This window comes from Hyaena hyaena, unplaced genomic scaffold, assembly GCF_003009895.1.
Source record: "Hyaena hyaena isolate Hyena2069 unplaced genomic scaffold, ASM300989v1 scaffold_650, whole genome shotgun sequence".
NCBI classification, from domain to species: Eukaryota; Metazoa; Chordata; class Mammalia; order Carnivora; family Hyaenidae; genus Hyaena; species Hyaena hyaena.
In genome coordinates this window covers 44,744-61,820 of record NW_024081283.1, presented here as the reverse complement: position 1 = coordinate 61,820, position 17,077 = coordinate 44,744, and the positions used below count along the sequence as shown (strand labels likewise).

Sequence of the window (17,077 nt, the reverse complement as noted above, 5' to 3'; positions counted from 1 at the left end):
TAGCTAGGACTTAAATAAAAACTTGAAAAAGAAAAGTAATACGGGAAGTTACTAAGTAGGAGACAGTTAATTTCATTTTGCTCTTTCATTGCGAAGAGGTAGCCGCTGGTCCTGACTGGCTCTGGCCAGCTTCTTGATGGAACCTTGAGTCCCTGCAAAACCAAACACTTGGTTATCATGGTGTCAGAATATCCTTGTATTATCTCATAGAACCATGGTGGCAGGTAGCATTCTGAGAGCAAGGGGATTTGGGCTAAAAAGTTGTAGCTGTGCTTATCTGCCCCATTAAGCCTTTGGTTACTGGTTTCATTTGGAGTTCACTGGTCTTACTGGATCTATAGGTTTGTGGCTTTTGACAAATTTGGGACATTTTCAGCCATTATTTCTTCAAATATTTTTAATGTACTACCTCTCTCTTCTTCTCCTTCTGGGGCTCCAATGACATGAATATTAGACCTTTAGTATTGTCCCACAGGTCTCTGAAGCTCTGCTTACTTTTTTCTCCAATGTTTTTCTCTCTGTTGTTCTGATTGGATCACTTCTATTGGTCCATCTTCAAGTTAACGGATACTTTCTTCTGTATTCCTATTCTGTTATTGAGCCTATCCAGCAAGTGTTTTATTTTGGTTACTGTATTTTTCAGTTCTAAACTAGCACATTAGAGGAACAAACAGAACAGCTAGTGGTAGGAAATACTGTTGGAGAAGTAGCACCTAGAACTGACCATTTGGGGCCTTTCAGCTAGTAGTAAAGAGTCTAGATCTCATACAAAGGGCAGAAGAGGGGCTCCTGGGTGGCTCAGTTGGTTGAGCATCCAATTCTTGATTTTGGCTCAGGTCATGATCTCATGGTTCATGGGACTGAGTCTCAAGTTGTATTCTTCACTGAAGGCAGATTCAGCCTTCAGGGATTCTCTTGCTCCCTGTCTCTCTGCCCTTCCCCACTTAAAAATAAATAAATAGATAAACTTTTTTTAAAAAAGGGCAGAAGAAAATCACTAGGGACTTTAAGGAATGAACAGAACGATGTGATGTACAACTTTAAAAGACCACCCTACCACTGCTGGATAATGTATTGTTGGAGGGCTAGAGTGGAAAAGACAGGCCTGTTAAGAACCATTGTTCTTGTCCAGGGGGATACTGGTAGCTTGGACTGGGCAATTGCACATTGCTGAGTACCTCTAGCTGGCCATGCACTCTACCCAGAGACAGCCTGAACGTCAGGCGGAATCCAGACCCTTATGCTCTCCAAGGAAACAGCTTCTGCCTCCTGTCACCATGACAACTGTGCTTCATCTGCCTCGATTGGTTGCTGTGGTGACATCAGCAGCACTAAGTGACTAATCCTCACAATGACAACTGGTTACCATGGTGCTAAAGTATGCATAAAGAATCTGCCACTCTTCTCCAAGTCAAGGTCCTGAGTAGCTCTAAAGCTATGGGGAAATCAGGGAAGGGAAGAGATCGGATACTAGACCCAAGGGGAGGTCAGCTGTCAGGCAGTTGCTAAGTCACTACGCCTTAGGACTTGCCCAAATGAGGACTGCTATTAGAGCCTATTATGTATTGGCAGTGGCAGAAGGAGAGATGTTTTATGTTGCAGATGGGGGATGTCTCCAGCATATATCCACACGAATTCCATATCCCATGTTTCCTTCCAGTTTAGAGCTTTTTAAACTGCTTCCTTCTCTGAGTAAAACTTTGTAGCTGATTAAGGTATCCCCATCCCTGCCCTTTGCATTGGCATCTAGAAGGGCAGGTCTAGGACAGCCCATTTCTGGATTTTTAAAGTGCATTTTTATCAAAACTCTTTCTGTGGACTCCAACCAGAGCCTCTGATGTAAAATATGTAGGGCCAGAATAGAGGAGATATTCATGGTGGGGATGGTGCAAATGGTGGCCTGGTTTCTGATCCCTTTCTCCTTCTAGGCACCATTCATAACATGAATCCAAGGCAGAGTAGGACCACATAAAGAGCAGTCTTTCCTCACCCACCCACCTCACTTTCTGATGGCATTTTTCCCCTTGGGAAAGGAACTTTGTCCCTTTACACTCCAGGTCCAATAGGCCTGAGAACCTGCTTGGTCTTCTGACATTATTACTCTCAGCATTAAGGCCTCCTCCAATGAATAACAAAAAGAGGTGCAGTATCAATGCATACATAAGTTATTATTTTGATAGCTATTTCTCTGGTAGCTTGAAATCTTAGAAGGGAGAAAAGCAGAGCCACCTCTGTATAACCCACTTAAAGACCAGTATGTTCCATTTTCCTAAAGCATTATATTTCTTAAAGCAGATTCATACTCATTTGCTCTTAGGCCTCAAATTATTTCTGTAAATAATTTTCAAATATCATGTGTAACACAAGTCAATGATAACCAGATAATCTTCCAGTTCCCAGTGTGACAAAATAGCTTGTGTTAGTCTCTTTCGAACATTGACTATACATACTCGAGACAAAATATAAAAATAAATATTTGAAAGCATGGAGACCAACGAAAAGCAAGAAAAACTAGAGGGAATATAATCCTTGAAAAAGGGAAGTCCACGGGTGAGTCCCACATTTAACATTCTTTCCTTCTTAGGACACTTTGTGGTTCCCTGCAGCACAAGGGGAAATAGAGCCTGGGCAAGAGAGTGGAAGTCTGACTGGCCTCAGAAACACAGGTTGGAGCCCACAAATGCCAGAGCAGCTGGAAATGAGGAAGAAATCTGGGAAATGAGTGAGCTACAGAGAGGCGAACCCCCAAATCCACTTACAAGTTTCCTTCAAATACTTAACTACCTTTTAAATGGCACATGTTCACGATGAGATTTCAGGGAAACTAGTGGAAAAGTCAAATATCTGAACACAGATTTTGGAAGCTGTCACAGTGTTTTAAGGAGACCAAGTGTGGGGTTCAGAACCCATAAAATTAGAAGGTCTTAGTAAACACCTTGGGGTTTTCAGTGAAATCCCCAAAGGACCAAACCCTAGGTATAAGTACAATGTCACAGGACTAAGGGATACAGCCCAGGATTAAGAGCAGAACTAAAATGCTCCTGCCTTAACTAGGCTTCCAGCTTCTCTGGCAAAAATTTAAATACCTGCCAGAACAAACTCAACACCCTTTTAAACAAGATAATATAATTCAGAATCTCTACCATTCATTAACCCAAAATATCCAGTATACAACAAAATGTTAGTTGGCAAAGAAGTTGGAAAATGTAAACTGTATCAAGAGAAAATGATAAATAGAAGCAGGTCCAAAGGTAAGCCAGATGTTAGTGGACAAGGGATGAAAAATAGCTATTATAAATATTTTAAATGATTTCCCAGAAAAGATAAATGATTAAGGAACTTCAGCAAAGAAATAGAAATTATTAAAAAATTCAATTCTACAAATGAAAAAAAACCTCTGCAATGGAAAAATTCATTGGTTGAGTTAAATAGCAGACTGGATAAAGCAGAAGTAAGGATCAAGTCGCTAGAAATTATCCAAACAAAATCACTGAGAGAAAAAAAGATTAAAACAAAAACAGAACACAGCATCTAAGATTTTTAGGATAATAGCAAGTAGTGTAACACGTATGTATCTGGGGTTTCAGAAGGAGAGGGGAGACATAATGGGAGACAAAGAGTTTGAAGAGATGATGACTAAAAATGTTCCAATATTGATAAAATACATCAACCCACAGATAAAGCTCAGCAAACCCCATAGATCTCAGGGTGGGGGGAAAAGACATTTTTTTCCCCAGAGGGACAATAATATAAATAAATGTCGTCTTTTAGATCATAGAAGCCAGAAGACAGTAGAATGGGATCTTTAAATGCTGAAGGAAAAAAGGTATGCCCTGATTCTAAACATAGTGGAAACATCATTTTAAATGAAGGGGAAATGGAGATATTTCAGACAAACAAATAAACAAACAAACAAACAATATGAGAGGTCATGGTCTGCAGACTTGCACAAGAAATGCCAAAGGAAGCTCTTCAAACTGAAAGAAAATGATCCCATAGAACCTAGACTCTGAAGGAAGGAATAAAGGACAAACCAGAAATGGTAAATATGTGAATAAATATAAGGCTACTTTTTTTCTTAATGACTTTAAAAGTCTACTGACTTACTGGGGCACCTGGCTGGGTCAGTGGGTTGAGCGTCTGACTTTGGCTCAGGTCATGATCTCACCGTGCGTGAGTTTGAGCCCTGCATAGGGCTCTGTGCTGACAGCTCTGAGCCTGGAGTCTGCTTCGGTTTCTGTGTCTCCTTCTCTCTCTGCCCCTCCCCTGCTCACACTCTCACTCTCTCAAAAATAAATAAACATTAAAAAAAAAAGTCTACTGACTTACTAAGGCAAAAAATAAATTTAAGAAGTATCATGTGGTTTATAAAATACGTAGAAATAAAATATATCACAATATACAGTGGGAGGGACAGATGAATTATATTGTTGTAAGAAGTGATGTGGAGTAATATTAACTTAAAGTGGTTGTGATAAATTAAGGATGATTGCTATAATTTCTAGAGCAGCCTCTTAAAACTAATACAATATAGGGCACCTGGGTGGCTCAGTTGGTTAAGCATCTGGCTCTTGATTTTGGGTCAGGTCATGATCTCACAGTTTGTGAGTTCAAGCTACACGTCACGCTCCGTGCTGACAGTGCAGAGCCTGCTTGGGTTTCTCTCTCTCCCCCTCTCTTTATGCCCCTCCCCTGCTCACTCTCTTTCTCTCTCTCAAAATAAACTAAAAAAAACCCCAATATAATATAAAGATGTATAGCTAAAAAGTCAATAAAGGTGAATACTAAAAATTACTTGATTATTCCAAAAGAAAGGAGAAGAGAAACAATGGAAAATGAGTAAGACCAATAAAAAGCAAATAACAAGGTAGCAGAACTAATCCCAAACATCAATAATTACATTAAATATAAGGAACTAAACAATCCAATTAAAAGATGGAGACTGCCAGTCTGAATTTACCAAACCAAACCAAACCAAACAAAAAAACAAACAAAAAACCAAAACAATCAAACTTTATCTTGTTTATAAGACATATACTTTAAATATAATGTCAGAGATAACTTGAAAGTAAAATAATGGAAAAAGATAGACCATGAACATGCTAACCAACAGAAAGCTGTTGTGCCTATCTCAGTATCAGAAAAAGTAGACTTAAGATAAGCAGTATTACCAGAGATAAAAAGGGATATTTTGTAATGGTAAAAGGCTCAGTTCTTCAAGAGGGCATAACAATCCTAAATGCAGATGCATCAAATAACTGTTTCAACAAACAAAGCAAAATTGATAGAACCTAAAGGAAAGATGGACAATTTCACAAATATCTTTGGTTATGATGGATAGATCAAGCAGACAAAAATCAACACAGATATGAAAAAAAAGTGAACATTAACCAACATGACTTACTTGACATTCATAAAACATTAAACCAATAACTGCAGAATACATATTCTTTTCACATGTACATGTAATATTCAACAAGCTAGTATATGCTGAGCCATGAAACAAAATAAAGTCAAAACTATTGAAGTCAGACAAAGCCGGTTCTCAGACCATATTGAAATTAAGCTATAAATAAACAGGGACACGTGGGTGGCTCAGTCAGCTGGGCATCCCACTTCCACTTGGGTCATGATCTCACGGTTCAGGGGTTTGAGCCCTGCATTGGGCTCTGTCCTCAGAGCACAGAGACTGTAGCCCACTTCAGGTTCTGTGTCTCCCTCTCTATGGCCCTCCCCTGTTCATGCTCTGTCTGTCAGTCTGTCTCAAAAATACGTGAACATTAAAATTTTTTAAATAAATAAAATATAAATTAAAAAATCTAAAAAGTCCCTAATTGCAACATCCTTCCAAATGATCCATGAGTCTAAAAAGTTATGAGAAAAAATAGAAAATATTAACTTGAAAATTAAAACACAAAAAAAGTAATGCTTAAAGGGAAATGTGTAGCTTTACATGTAAATCAATGATGATAAACTATCAACTCAGGAAGCTAGAAAGAGAAAGGAAATGATACCCAAAGAAAACAAAGAGAAATAATAATAAAGAATGGAACTCAATAACATGGGCAAACTCCAGAGAAAAACCAATAAAACCAAAAATCAGTTCTTTAAAAAGATCAGTAAAATTTATAAATCTCTAGCTACACTGATAAAGAAAAAGGGAGGAAAAATACAAATGACCACAATCAAGAATTGAAAAAGTGAAATTGCTTCAAATTCTGTAACTAGTAAGAGGATAACAGAGCAACATTAAGAGGCTCTTTATGCTAACAAATGTGATAATTTCAATGTTATAGACAAATTTCTTGAAAAATTCAAGTTTCCAAAACAGATATGAAAAGAAATAGGATATCTTGAATAGCTGAAGAAATTCAAATTGCAATAAAACTTTCTCACCAAGAAACTCCAAGCCCAAACACTTGAAGAAGTAATATCAATCATGTACAAATTCTTTTACAGAATAACAAAAGAGGAAATGCTTTCTGATTGACTTGATGAAGGAGCATAACCAATTTTTTAAAAGAAAACGGGAGAAAAATCTTTAAGTTTGGATTGTGAAACATTTTTAAGAAACAGATAACATTTGCCACAAAAGATAAAATTAATAAATTGCACTTCCTCAAAATTAAAAATTTTGCTCTTCAAAAGACATGATAAGAAAAGTAAAATGAAATGCTCAGAGTTGGAGAAAATATTCACAAACTATTTATCTGATAGAGGGGTTGCATCTAAATGTTCTAGGGAACTGTGAATATTAGGAAATTATAAACATGTTTAGTTGTTACGTTCCTTTCCAGTTGCTGCTATAATAAATCACCTCAAACTTAGTGGCTTATAACTGCACAAATTTGTTACCTCACTGTCTGGAAGTCAGAAGATTAAAATCAAGATGTCCACAGGGCTGTGTTCCTTCTGGAGTCTTAAATGAAGAATCCATTTTCCTGCCTTTTTCAGCTTCTAGAGGCTGTTGACATTCCTTGGCTGGTAGGTTCTTCCTAACATCTCTCCAAACCTCTTTCAATGTCACATCTCCCACTACTGACGCTTCTCTCTTACAAAGACTCTTGTAATTATATGGGCACACCTGGAAAATCCAAGGATAATCTCATCTGAGGTTAATCACCTTCTAAGATTAATCACACTGCAAAGTCCTTCTTACCATATAAAGTAACATTCACAGCCTCCAGGGACTCTGATGTGGATATCTTTAGGGGCCATTATTCAGCCTACCACAGATGTCTGGTGTTGTGGTTATATAGGAAACTATTAATTCTAAGAAATGCATACTAAATTATTTAGGAAGGAAGTGTCATGATGTCTGTAACTTGTTTTTATTTATTTTTTAATGCTTATTTATTTATTTTGAGAGAGAGAGAGAGAGAGAGCGTGCACAAGGTGGGGAGGGACAGAAAGAGAGGGAGAGAGAGAATCTGAAGCAGGCTCCTCACCATCATCATGGAGCTGGTTGCTGGGCTGGATTCCTTGCACACTGAGATCATGACCTCAGCTGAAATCAAGAGTCTGAAGCTTAACCAACTGAGCCACTCAGACACCCCTGTAAATTACTTCTAAATATTTCATCAAGAGAAAGAAGTGATTCTGACAAAATCTTTTTTTTATTTTTTAAAATGTTTTTTATTTATTTCTGAGAGAGAGACACACACACAGTGTGAGCAGGGGAGGGTCAGAGAGAGAGGGAGACACAGAATCTGAAACAGGCTCTAGGCTCTGAGCTGGCTGTCAGCACAGAGCCTGATGGGGGGCTCGAATCCATAACCGTGAAATCATGACCTGAGCTGAAATCGGATGCTTAACCAACTGAGCCACCCAGGCGCCCCAATTCTGACAAAATCCTAATAATTGTTAAGTCTAGGTGGTACATATATGAGTATTCATTAGATTCTTCTCTCAATTTGAGAGTTTTCATAATAAATTTGTTGAGCTTAATGAAAAAATATTGAAATGTCAGTCTAGGTTTAGAAAGCTCACACACTAGCCTAGAACTAAACAAGAATGGAAGCAAGAGGGGTGCCTGGGTGGCTCAGTCAGTTAAGCATCCAATCTCGGCTCAGGTCATGATCTCATGGTTCCTGAGTTTCAGCCTCACCTCAGGCTCTATACTGACAGCTAGGAGCCTCGAGCTTGCTTTAGATTCTGTCTCCCTTTCTCTCTGCCCATTACCCTCCCCTCTTCTGCTCACTCTCTCTTTCAAAAATAAATAAACATTTTAATTTTTAAAAATTTTTTATTTATTTCTGAGAGAGAGACAGCGTGAACAAGGGAAAGTCAGAGAGAGAGGGAGACACAGAATCTGAAACAGGCTCCAGGCTCTGAGCTGTCAGCACAGAGCCCGACACAGGGCTGGAACCCACCAATCAACCGTGAGATCATGACCTGAGCCCAAGTCAGAGGCTTAACCGACTGAGCCACCCAGGCGACCCCAAAATAAACATTTTAAAGAAATGTTTTAAAAGAATGGAAAACAGAGATCCGTTCGCTTGTTAATTATCAGAGTACAGAGGTTGAACCAAGGCAATGGCAGTGAATGTGGAGAGAAGTGGATGGATGTGCTGTATATTTTGCGGGTTGAACCCAAATATGTTGAAGATTTTTAGGAGGTGAGGATAAAGTAAGCACCAAGGATAATAAAAATAGACTAATTACATTGAGTGTTTACTGTCCACTCGATGCTCGTATTTAAACATCATAACAAACTTATGGGGAAGGTACACTTCCACCCACATCTTAACGTGCAATCTGTTTCTACAACTTTGGGGCTGGGAGTAGACGTAGAAGCAATAGTTCTTGGCACCTGGTTAATATAAAAAGCCTAGGGGTGAGTTAGGCTGGCTCTGGCGGCGGTAAAATAAAGGAGGAGTTGGCTACGCGTCCGCAGGGACGGGGCCGGCCCGCGATTGGCCACGCTGCCAAGGGAGGGTTGTGCAGACCCAGCACTCGCTGCGGGTGGGAAGCTGCAGTCCAGTTTAGCCCCTCCTGCTGCTATCTCTACTTTCTCTGCGACTTAGGAGGGGAGCGAGAGCGCTGAGCCCGGGAGGATGCAGCACCAACTGTGGCCTAGGGGTTCCAGGGTCTCCCGCTGCTCCTCTGCTTCCTGCTGCTGAACAGCCGCCCAGGGGGCTGCGACATTAGTGGCCACGGTCAGGAGGAAACCTGGGGGAGGGGGTGGGGGAGGGCAGGCCAGAGAGCGATCCTGAGAGAAGCGGGTCAAGGGGCCTCAAGGTTAGGAACTTAGGAGGAGAAGTATGTGTTTGGAGACGTGAAAAGAGATCAACGTAGAGAGCGTCTCGCAGAAAGAGACGCAGCCTTGGGGTGGGGCTCCGCATGTGGGACCTGGACCTAAGAGAAGCTAACTCAGGGGAAGATTGTGAAGGAGAAGGGGAAACAAGTGGGGAGAGGGAAGTAAGCCCCGCCTATGCCGGCGCAGGGTAAGCAAGCCGCACCAAGGGACAAAGGGAGAGAGATGCCCAGGGCTGAGGAATAGGAAGGATCTCTGGACAATCGGAGCCCGGACCCACGGGTACGGCGTCCTGACTCCAGAGAGAAAGCTGGGCCGAGGAACGAGCCAGGGTTCCATCATAAGCCCTCAGAGCCTGGCGTCTGCGATCTGATTCCTGATAAGGAGAAGGCTAGTCTGGGGTAAAGGAGAATGGAGGGGGAAAGGGTCCATCCTTCCTCTCCCTCCACTCTGCGGCATCGGGGAGGAGGGGGAGGGAGACCCCCGCCGACTCACGTCTGAGCAGCCAGAGACTGACTGCGCAGACTCGAGGATTCCAGCTCCAAGAGCGTGGGGAAGAAGGCGCAAACTCCTAGTCTGACGCCAACTTTCCCCGCCCGATTCTTGGGTTTAGAGGCCAATGCAGAGGACCCGTGAAGAACTGTGGGAGGAGGCCTGGTGGAAGTTGACAGGAGTGGGGGAGGGGAGGGGGACGTTGTTGTAGGATTGCCCCCTCCCTCTTTGCCGCCGAGACGCCTCTTCCAAGCCAGGCTTCGGTCACCCACTCAGCACCACGGACAGCACCACGGGCCCTGTGGGTCCGGCAGAGGGTGTCAAGGTCACCACTTTTCTTGTTAGCCCTGGGATCAATTCCTCAGACAAGGCTCTCCCCTTCCAGAAGAAGCTTTTTTCTTTCTCAGTAGGCTGCTGGAGGTTCTACTCCATCCTAAAGCCAGGAAATTGGCATGAGGATCCATTTGATTCCTGAGAATAATCCCCTTTTCTTAATGCCTGTCCATAATGACTCATGGTAATTCCATTATATAAAAAAAATGGACTCTCTGCCAATTCTATCCCATCTACCTGGAATAATAAAAGTGTTAAAGCATTAAGGATTGTTCTCCCCCCACACCCTGTCCTTCCCTTAAGCAGTTAGATAAACTGGTTTTCTGGACAAGGAAATCCTATACATACCAAGACTTCCTTCCTCTAAGGATTCCAGGCCTCCCTTCTAACCCCCACCAGGATTTCAAGGCTTCTTTGAGATGCGGCTCACCTCCTTCTCATGCCGTACTTATTCACCTGATTATCCATTCCAGGTGTGTAGCTTTCTGAGTCTCTTCTTAGTTCATCCTCCACAGGCTGCTTTGCTTGTAAGCTTTGTTCTTACCTGGAAAATGGCATCAAGGGAGAATAATGGGCAGGTGCTGAAGAGCAGGGCAGGTGGCAATAGGGAAAGGAAAAAATGAAGGAGGACTTGAAAGGAGTAAGGGGTCTGGTGAGAGGGACAGAGACCAGGGAACCCAGGGGTGATAGTGGAAGAAAGCTGCTTTTAATCAACTGGGATTTGAAAGGCTTCTGGCCAAGCTCCTTGCTGATTCCACCATTCTGCTTTAGATGGTCAGGGCCAAGTGGGAGTGGGGCAGCTCTGGCCCCTCTAAGGATTTGCCTCTCCAGTCTTTCAGCACTTGCAAGTTATACTCCAGCAGTTTGTGTCCCAAAGTGAGTACAGGCTGGGAAGAGAGGCTGGGACCTGATCAGCAGAGGGAGGGGGGAGTGAGGGGCTCTTTGATCTGAGGATGGGGTTTCTTTCTGAGATGGCTCTACTTGAAACTTTCCTGTTATGCTCACCTCATGGAGAAGGGAGTATGACTGGAATGGGGGTGAAATTGAATGGGTGGACTGTTTGCCCTTGATCACCCTGGAAAAACCCAGCAGAGGCTTCTAGAAGAAGCCCCTAGAAGAAGCCAGCATCCAACACCTTCTGATGAATTCAAATCCCTAGTGCTATCTGAGTTTTTCCATAGCCAGGAATCCTTAAGTTCTCAGCCAGAAGCGTGTGCACGCACACACACACACACACACACACACACACCCCTCAGACTGAGTGGGAAGCAGAGCAAATGGATGACAAGTAGAGAGGAGGAATGAAAGGGAGTGGAAAGTCCCTTGGAGACAGATGGCTGATGCTTCCTTAGAGCAGAATCTCACGAATGGGGGAGAGTCAGATAGGAAATCTTCCTTCAATTCATATTATTGCTACTACTGCTGTTGTCTAATATGTGTGTAATGCCTTAGAGCGGTGATTCTCAAAGTGCATCCCAGGACCAGGACCATCAACATCACCAAACAACTTGTTAGAAATGCTAATTCTTGAGCTTCACCCCAGATCTACTGAATCAAAAACTCTAGGGGTGGGAAACAGCAGTGTTTTAACAAGGAAGTTCCGATGCACACTAAAGTTTGGGAATCACTTCCTAAGAGTTTTCTAAGCACTCTTTACATCCATAGTCTCTTTTAATCCTCAAAATAGCATCAAATGAACCAGCAAACAGTATATAATCCTAGTTGAAAATTTATTGCACACCAGGCACTATGCTAAGCAACTTTAAAAAATTTTTTAATGTTTATTTATTTTTTTGAGAGAGACAGAGGGTGAGTGGGAGAGGGACAGAGAGTGAGGGAGACACAGAATCTGAAGCATGCTCCAAGCTCTGAACTAGCAGCAAAGAGCCTGATGTAGGGCTCGAACTCACAAACTGGTGAAATCATGACCTGAGCCTAAGTTGGCCACTTAAGCAATTGAGCCACCCAGGCACCCCTAGGCAACTTTCATACACCAGCTCACTTAGTTCTCTGCACAAACTGTAATTATTTATCTACTTGAGGGAGAGGGGGATTGTTGATCTCACTCTTGTTCCTAGAGTGGACCAGTCAGTGTCCTGGGTGTCAATTCACCACCTCCTTTCACCCTGCAAGTTTGTTCTAGAAGAATGACATCACCCAGGATGTGATGACCCAGAAGATGGAGAACATCAGCAGATTCTGACCCCAAGATGCATGTCTGAGGCATGGACAGGCAACCTTTCCCACCAAAACCATTGGGATAAGGTATGAAAGGCCTGTGGTTGATCCATGCTGTCTAGCAGACAAACAGGAGGGAGGGAACAGATATTATTAAAGTTGCAGGTAAGAGCTGCTGGAAGGACTATGAGAATGATCTGGAGGTTTTGTCTGGGCTCCACAAAAAACAGCTCCATTAGCCATTAGTGGTATCTGCGAATGGAGAGATGGATGTTAGCAGACCCACCTTCCATCTGTCAGCCCTGTCTCTTCTAGGGGCAAGCAAGAGGAGAAATTTCGACTCCTACTCCCTAAAGTAAGACATATGTGTCTTCTCAAGCATTTTAAATCCCTGACTTTGGATCCTACCCTTTCCCTTCTGGAGCCCTGTCATTCTTTTCTGCCTTCTTCTTGACTTCTGGCTTCCCCTCTCCCAGAGCCCAAGGACCAAAGTGAACAGGGATCAATGCTTCATCTCCAAAGAGGATTTGAATACCCTGAAACGAGAGGTGGCCAACCCTGTCAAGGTAAGGGATTGACTTTTTCCCAGGAGTTTGGAATCACCAAGAACCTGTTGAAATGAGGGAGGCAGTTATGAAGTAGAGAATGGATATTGAGGTATGAACAGATAAGCTGAAGAAAAGTTCTTTCCTTTCCCAATTGAAAGGTACCCCCAGCCTCCTTCTCTCTCACAAAAATATCTGTGGGTATCAGCATGAGAGGTTGGGAAGGCAGATGCTGGAAGCCTCTAAGAAGAAAATGATCTATAGGACTGTGCATAGGCATTGAGTCTAGGCATTGAGAGGCACCTGAATGGCTTAGTCAGTTAGATGCCTGAATTTGACTCAGCTCATATCTCACAGTTCATGAGTTCAAGCCCCATGTAGGTCTCACTGCTGTCAGCACAGAACCTGCTTCAGATCCTCTCCCTCTCCTCTCTCTCTCTCATCTCTCAAAAATAAATAAATATAATAAAATAGGCATTGAAAATTGCCAAGTTTATCTATCTATCTATCTATCTATCTATCTATCTATATCTATCTATATATCTATTTAGAATGAGTTCTATGCCCAAGGCAGAGCTCAAACTCATGAACATGAGATCAAGAGTTGCATGCTCTACTGACTAGCCAGAAAGGCACCCCGAAAACTGTCAAATTAAAAATAAATAAATAAAAAGTCTTTTTTTTCTCCATATACTTCTTTACATACATCAAGGGATAGCAAAACTCCTTTGGATAAATGGGAGAGGTAGCCCAGAGGCCTTCACATTCAGCACTACTTCCCCTCCTTGCTCTACCCTATGGCCTAGACAAGTCACCTTGGCAAGGCTCTGAGTTATCTCCTTGAGATCCTTGAACTCTTCAGAACCCAGATTAAAAACACCCATCTAGCAAGATATCTTTATAGATGAGACATTGAGGCCCAGGCTGGTCAAGGGATTTACTCAAAGCTACATAGCAGATTCATGGCAAAGCCAAGACTGGACCCAGGTCTCCTGATGCCCAGACCTTTCACAGGGGCCCAGCCCCTGCCCTTCCTCTCAGGGACTGCAGTGAGAATTGAGCTGTTCTTAACATCCAACTCCTTTACACTGACAAGTCTTTTTTTTTTTTTTTTTTTTTTGACTAAGACCTAAATTACAAGAAGGTGGCAGCCAGAGGAAGGTATAAAGGATCCCAGGCAGAGGGCACTAACAAATGCCCTGAGGCAAGTATACCATTCACATTAAAGGAGCAGGTGGAAAAGTCAGTGGCAGAAGATTAGGTTGGAGAAGTAGGCCCAGGAATGGCCATACAGGGGCTCATGGATCATGGTAAACCATTTGGATTTTACTCTAAATGTAGTGGCAAGTGAACTGGGAAGTTTTAAGGAAGCCCTAAACAATCATAATGTGATACATGATTTCAAAAGGACACTCTTGTGATGTTGGGGTATAGACCGTGAGAAGAGCAAGCATAGAAACTGAGAGCCTGCAAGAAGCCTGCACCACAGGGAGCTTCCAGCCCCTCATGCTCTCCTAGGAAACCAGTCCCCACTCCATCAGATAGCAGCTGGTCTTCCTAAGTCTGGATTGGTTGCTGGGTCAAGGCATCCAGAGCTAAGTGACAGATCCACTTGCAAAGGATGGTTGCCATGGTGCTTCTGTGAATGCAAACAAGGTGCTGCCATTCTTCCCAAGCCCAGAGCCCCGGGGGAAAAGCATGGGAGAGCTGGTGAACTCTGTGGGAGCCAAAAGGACAGACAATGGGTGGGCTGAGTCATTGTAGCTTACTCAAATCAGGCTGTTATTGAAGCATTTTGTGAGGGAGAGTAGGTGAGGAAGAGGCCACCTTCCCACATATTGATTCAATTCCTTTGTTTGTTCTTGTTTTAGGGCTTCTTTGACCACCCCCCCACTGTGTGCCACAACCTTGTTGCTAATTGAGACCTCATGCGAAGCCTATCTGCCTCAGTGCCCTCTGCCCTCCAGAGCAGCAGTTCTAGGATGACCCAAATCTGGATCATTAACGTGGACTTTCATGCAAACTCTTTCTGTGATTTGTCTTGAGCAAGGTGGGTGGAGTTTGGACATGGCCAGAGCCCCTGAAATGGAAGAGTAGGGGTGGACCAGAAGAAGGGGGCAGTGAAAAAGAGGACAGCTCCTTGGTGCTGGTGGAATACTGTCTTGTCTTCCCTCCAATGACCATTCCTGAAGTGGAGAAAGTGAGGGTGGACCAGAGCTGGAATGCAGCCTTCCCCACCCACACCTGCCTGCTCTGTGTGGTCTAGTTGCATACCCTTCCATATCAGACAGGTCTAAACCCTGCTCTTTTATGAGCGTTTCCCTCTCCAGCATTGCCACCCTTGCCAACCATCTCCCACTCACCCTGCTACCAAGAATCAACAGAGAAATGTATAACCAAAGTGTGCACACATAAAATATTTTGATGGTTCCTGCCAGTTTCCTCCTGATACCTGAAAACCTTAAAAGGGAGTGGGTAATCTGACCAACTAGGTTCAGCCCAACTGAACACCAAAATATCCTATTTGCAGAGCTTTATCCTTCTCAAATGTTCTCACACTCACTGGATACTCACAGGTGTAAGAAAATGGGCAGGTATCAGGATTTAATTTATCTAAGAATATGTGTACATATGCTGATAATCATAAAGATATAAACATAAGTTTATATGCTTTATTGAATATGTTATACTTCATTAATAAAAAATAATAACTATGAACCTCTCAAAGTTAAAAATGTAAAAACTGAATAGGAGAAAATATGTTTCTGAAAAGAAGATGGGATTATTTGCTCTCCCTGCTATCAATACTCAGTATGAAGCTATAGTAATTAAGAAAGTGCGGTATTGATGTGAGGATAGACAGGGTAGATCTGTGAAACAAAGAGCCCAGAAATAGGTCCACAACAATGTGGACACTTTATTTATAATAAGTGGCCTTGCAGAGAGAAAGTAACCTTTTCAATAAATAGTTCAGAAACAATTGAGTACCCTTAGAGAAGAAAAATTCACCTTTATCACTTTATGTAAAATGTAAACACAAATAGAATCCAGGTGGATTATAGGCCACCTGTGAATAATTAAATGATGAAATTTATTCCAAAGCTTAAAGCCATTTGGTGGTTTTATTTCACTTCTCTGAATTCTTATTCTGCAAAACTTTATAGATGAAGCATTTAGAAGATGGTACAAGAATAACTTCATGTCCTAATGGTTGAAAAAGATTTCTTAAGGAGGAAACAAAAGTGCAAAAAACAAAAGATGGCACATTTGATATATTAAAATAAGAATATCTATAAACTCTTACAGCTGAAGTAAGACCATTTTAGGATATACTGTTATCTCTGCCATGTAAATGCCAACTTCTTCCAGCTGTCCTCTCTGATAAGAATGGAAAAGTAAGAATTTCCTAAGTCAGTGTTGTCCAGTAGAAATAGAATTTATATATGTAATTTAAATTTTTCCAAAAAAAATATAGTTTTCTAGTAGTCACATGTTCTAAAAAAAAAGAAAGAAAGAAGAAACAAGGCTATACCAAGTCTGTTCTCTTCAAAAGTGTGGCTTGGAGAGATATTTTTTACTTTGTTAGCCCATAGAATATCACGCCAGTCTATTATTTGTTGTTGTTGTTGTTCCATTTAAATAGACCTTTATTATAAATTTAAAATCTAGAGAAGTTCCTTCTCCCCCTACCCAATGAGTTCATAAATACAGAAATCGGAGGAAGTTCTTCATTTAATGATATCATTTATGAGTTGGTAAAAGATTATATCCATGGGCAAGGGTGCAACTTCTAATAGGCAGAGCAATTCTCAGACAGTCACCATTCCAAGGTCAGTAAGGTTTCCTCACTATCTAGAATTTATAGCTTAATTCCCACCCTTAACAGAGAAGGTAAAATTTATGTGATCCAAAAGGGGAAAACTATACCCAAAAGACACTTGTGGATGAGTTCCCACACTTTTCATTTGAGGCAATCTTGACTTTTCCAGTCCCACTAGCCCTTGGGATGTTTTCCTATATGTACTACTATTATTCTTTACCTCATTCTGCACAAAAGTGAATTAAAATTTTCTTTGATTGTAGCATGATATTGGGAGTTAACCAGTGATGTTTAAATATGCCAGCTCATAAGTGATTGAACGATCAGTGAGAATACTCCATGGGCACTCTTCGGCTTTGGTTCCACAAGAAGAGACTGGGTAAAGAAACTCAAAGAAATCCAACAGCCCTCCAGTTGTAGGACAACTGGTTCCCAAATATATTTCATAATGCT

At 41.9% G+C, this 17,077-nt stretch overlaps 1 protein-coding gene across 1 annotated transcript; it reads left to right on the top strand.

Moving 5' to 3' along the window:
* Positions 1-214: 214 nt before the first annotated feature.
* RESP18 (regulated endocrine specific protein 18) lies at positions 215-13,857 on the top strand. The gene is given in 7 exon segments (XM_039216679.1): positions 215-224; positions 8,947-9,084; positions 9,087-9,158; positions 10,853-10,961; positions 12,215-12,336; positions 12,731-12,825; positions 13,846-13,857. Coding segments are annotated over 7 exon segments (558 nt in total).
* The last annotated feature ends 3,220 nt before the right edge of the window (positions 13,858-17,077 follow it).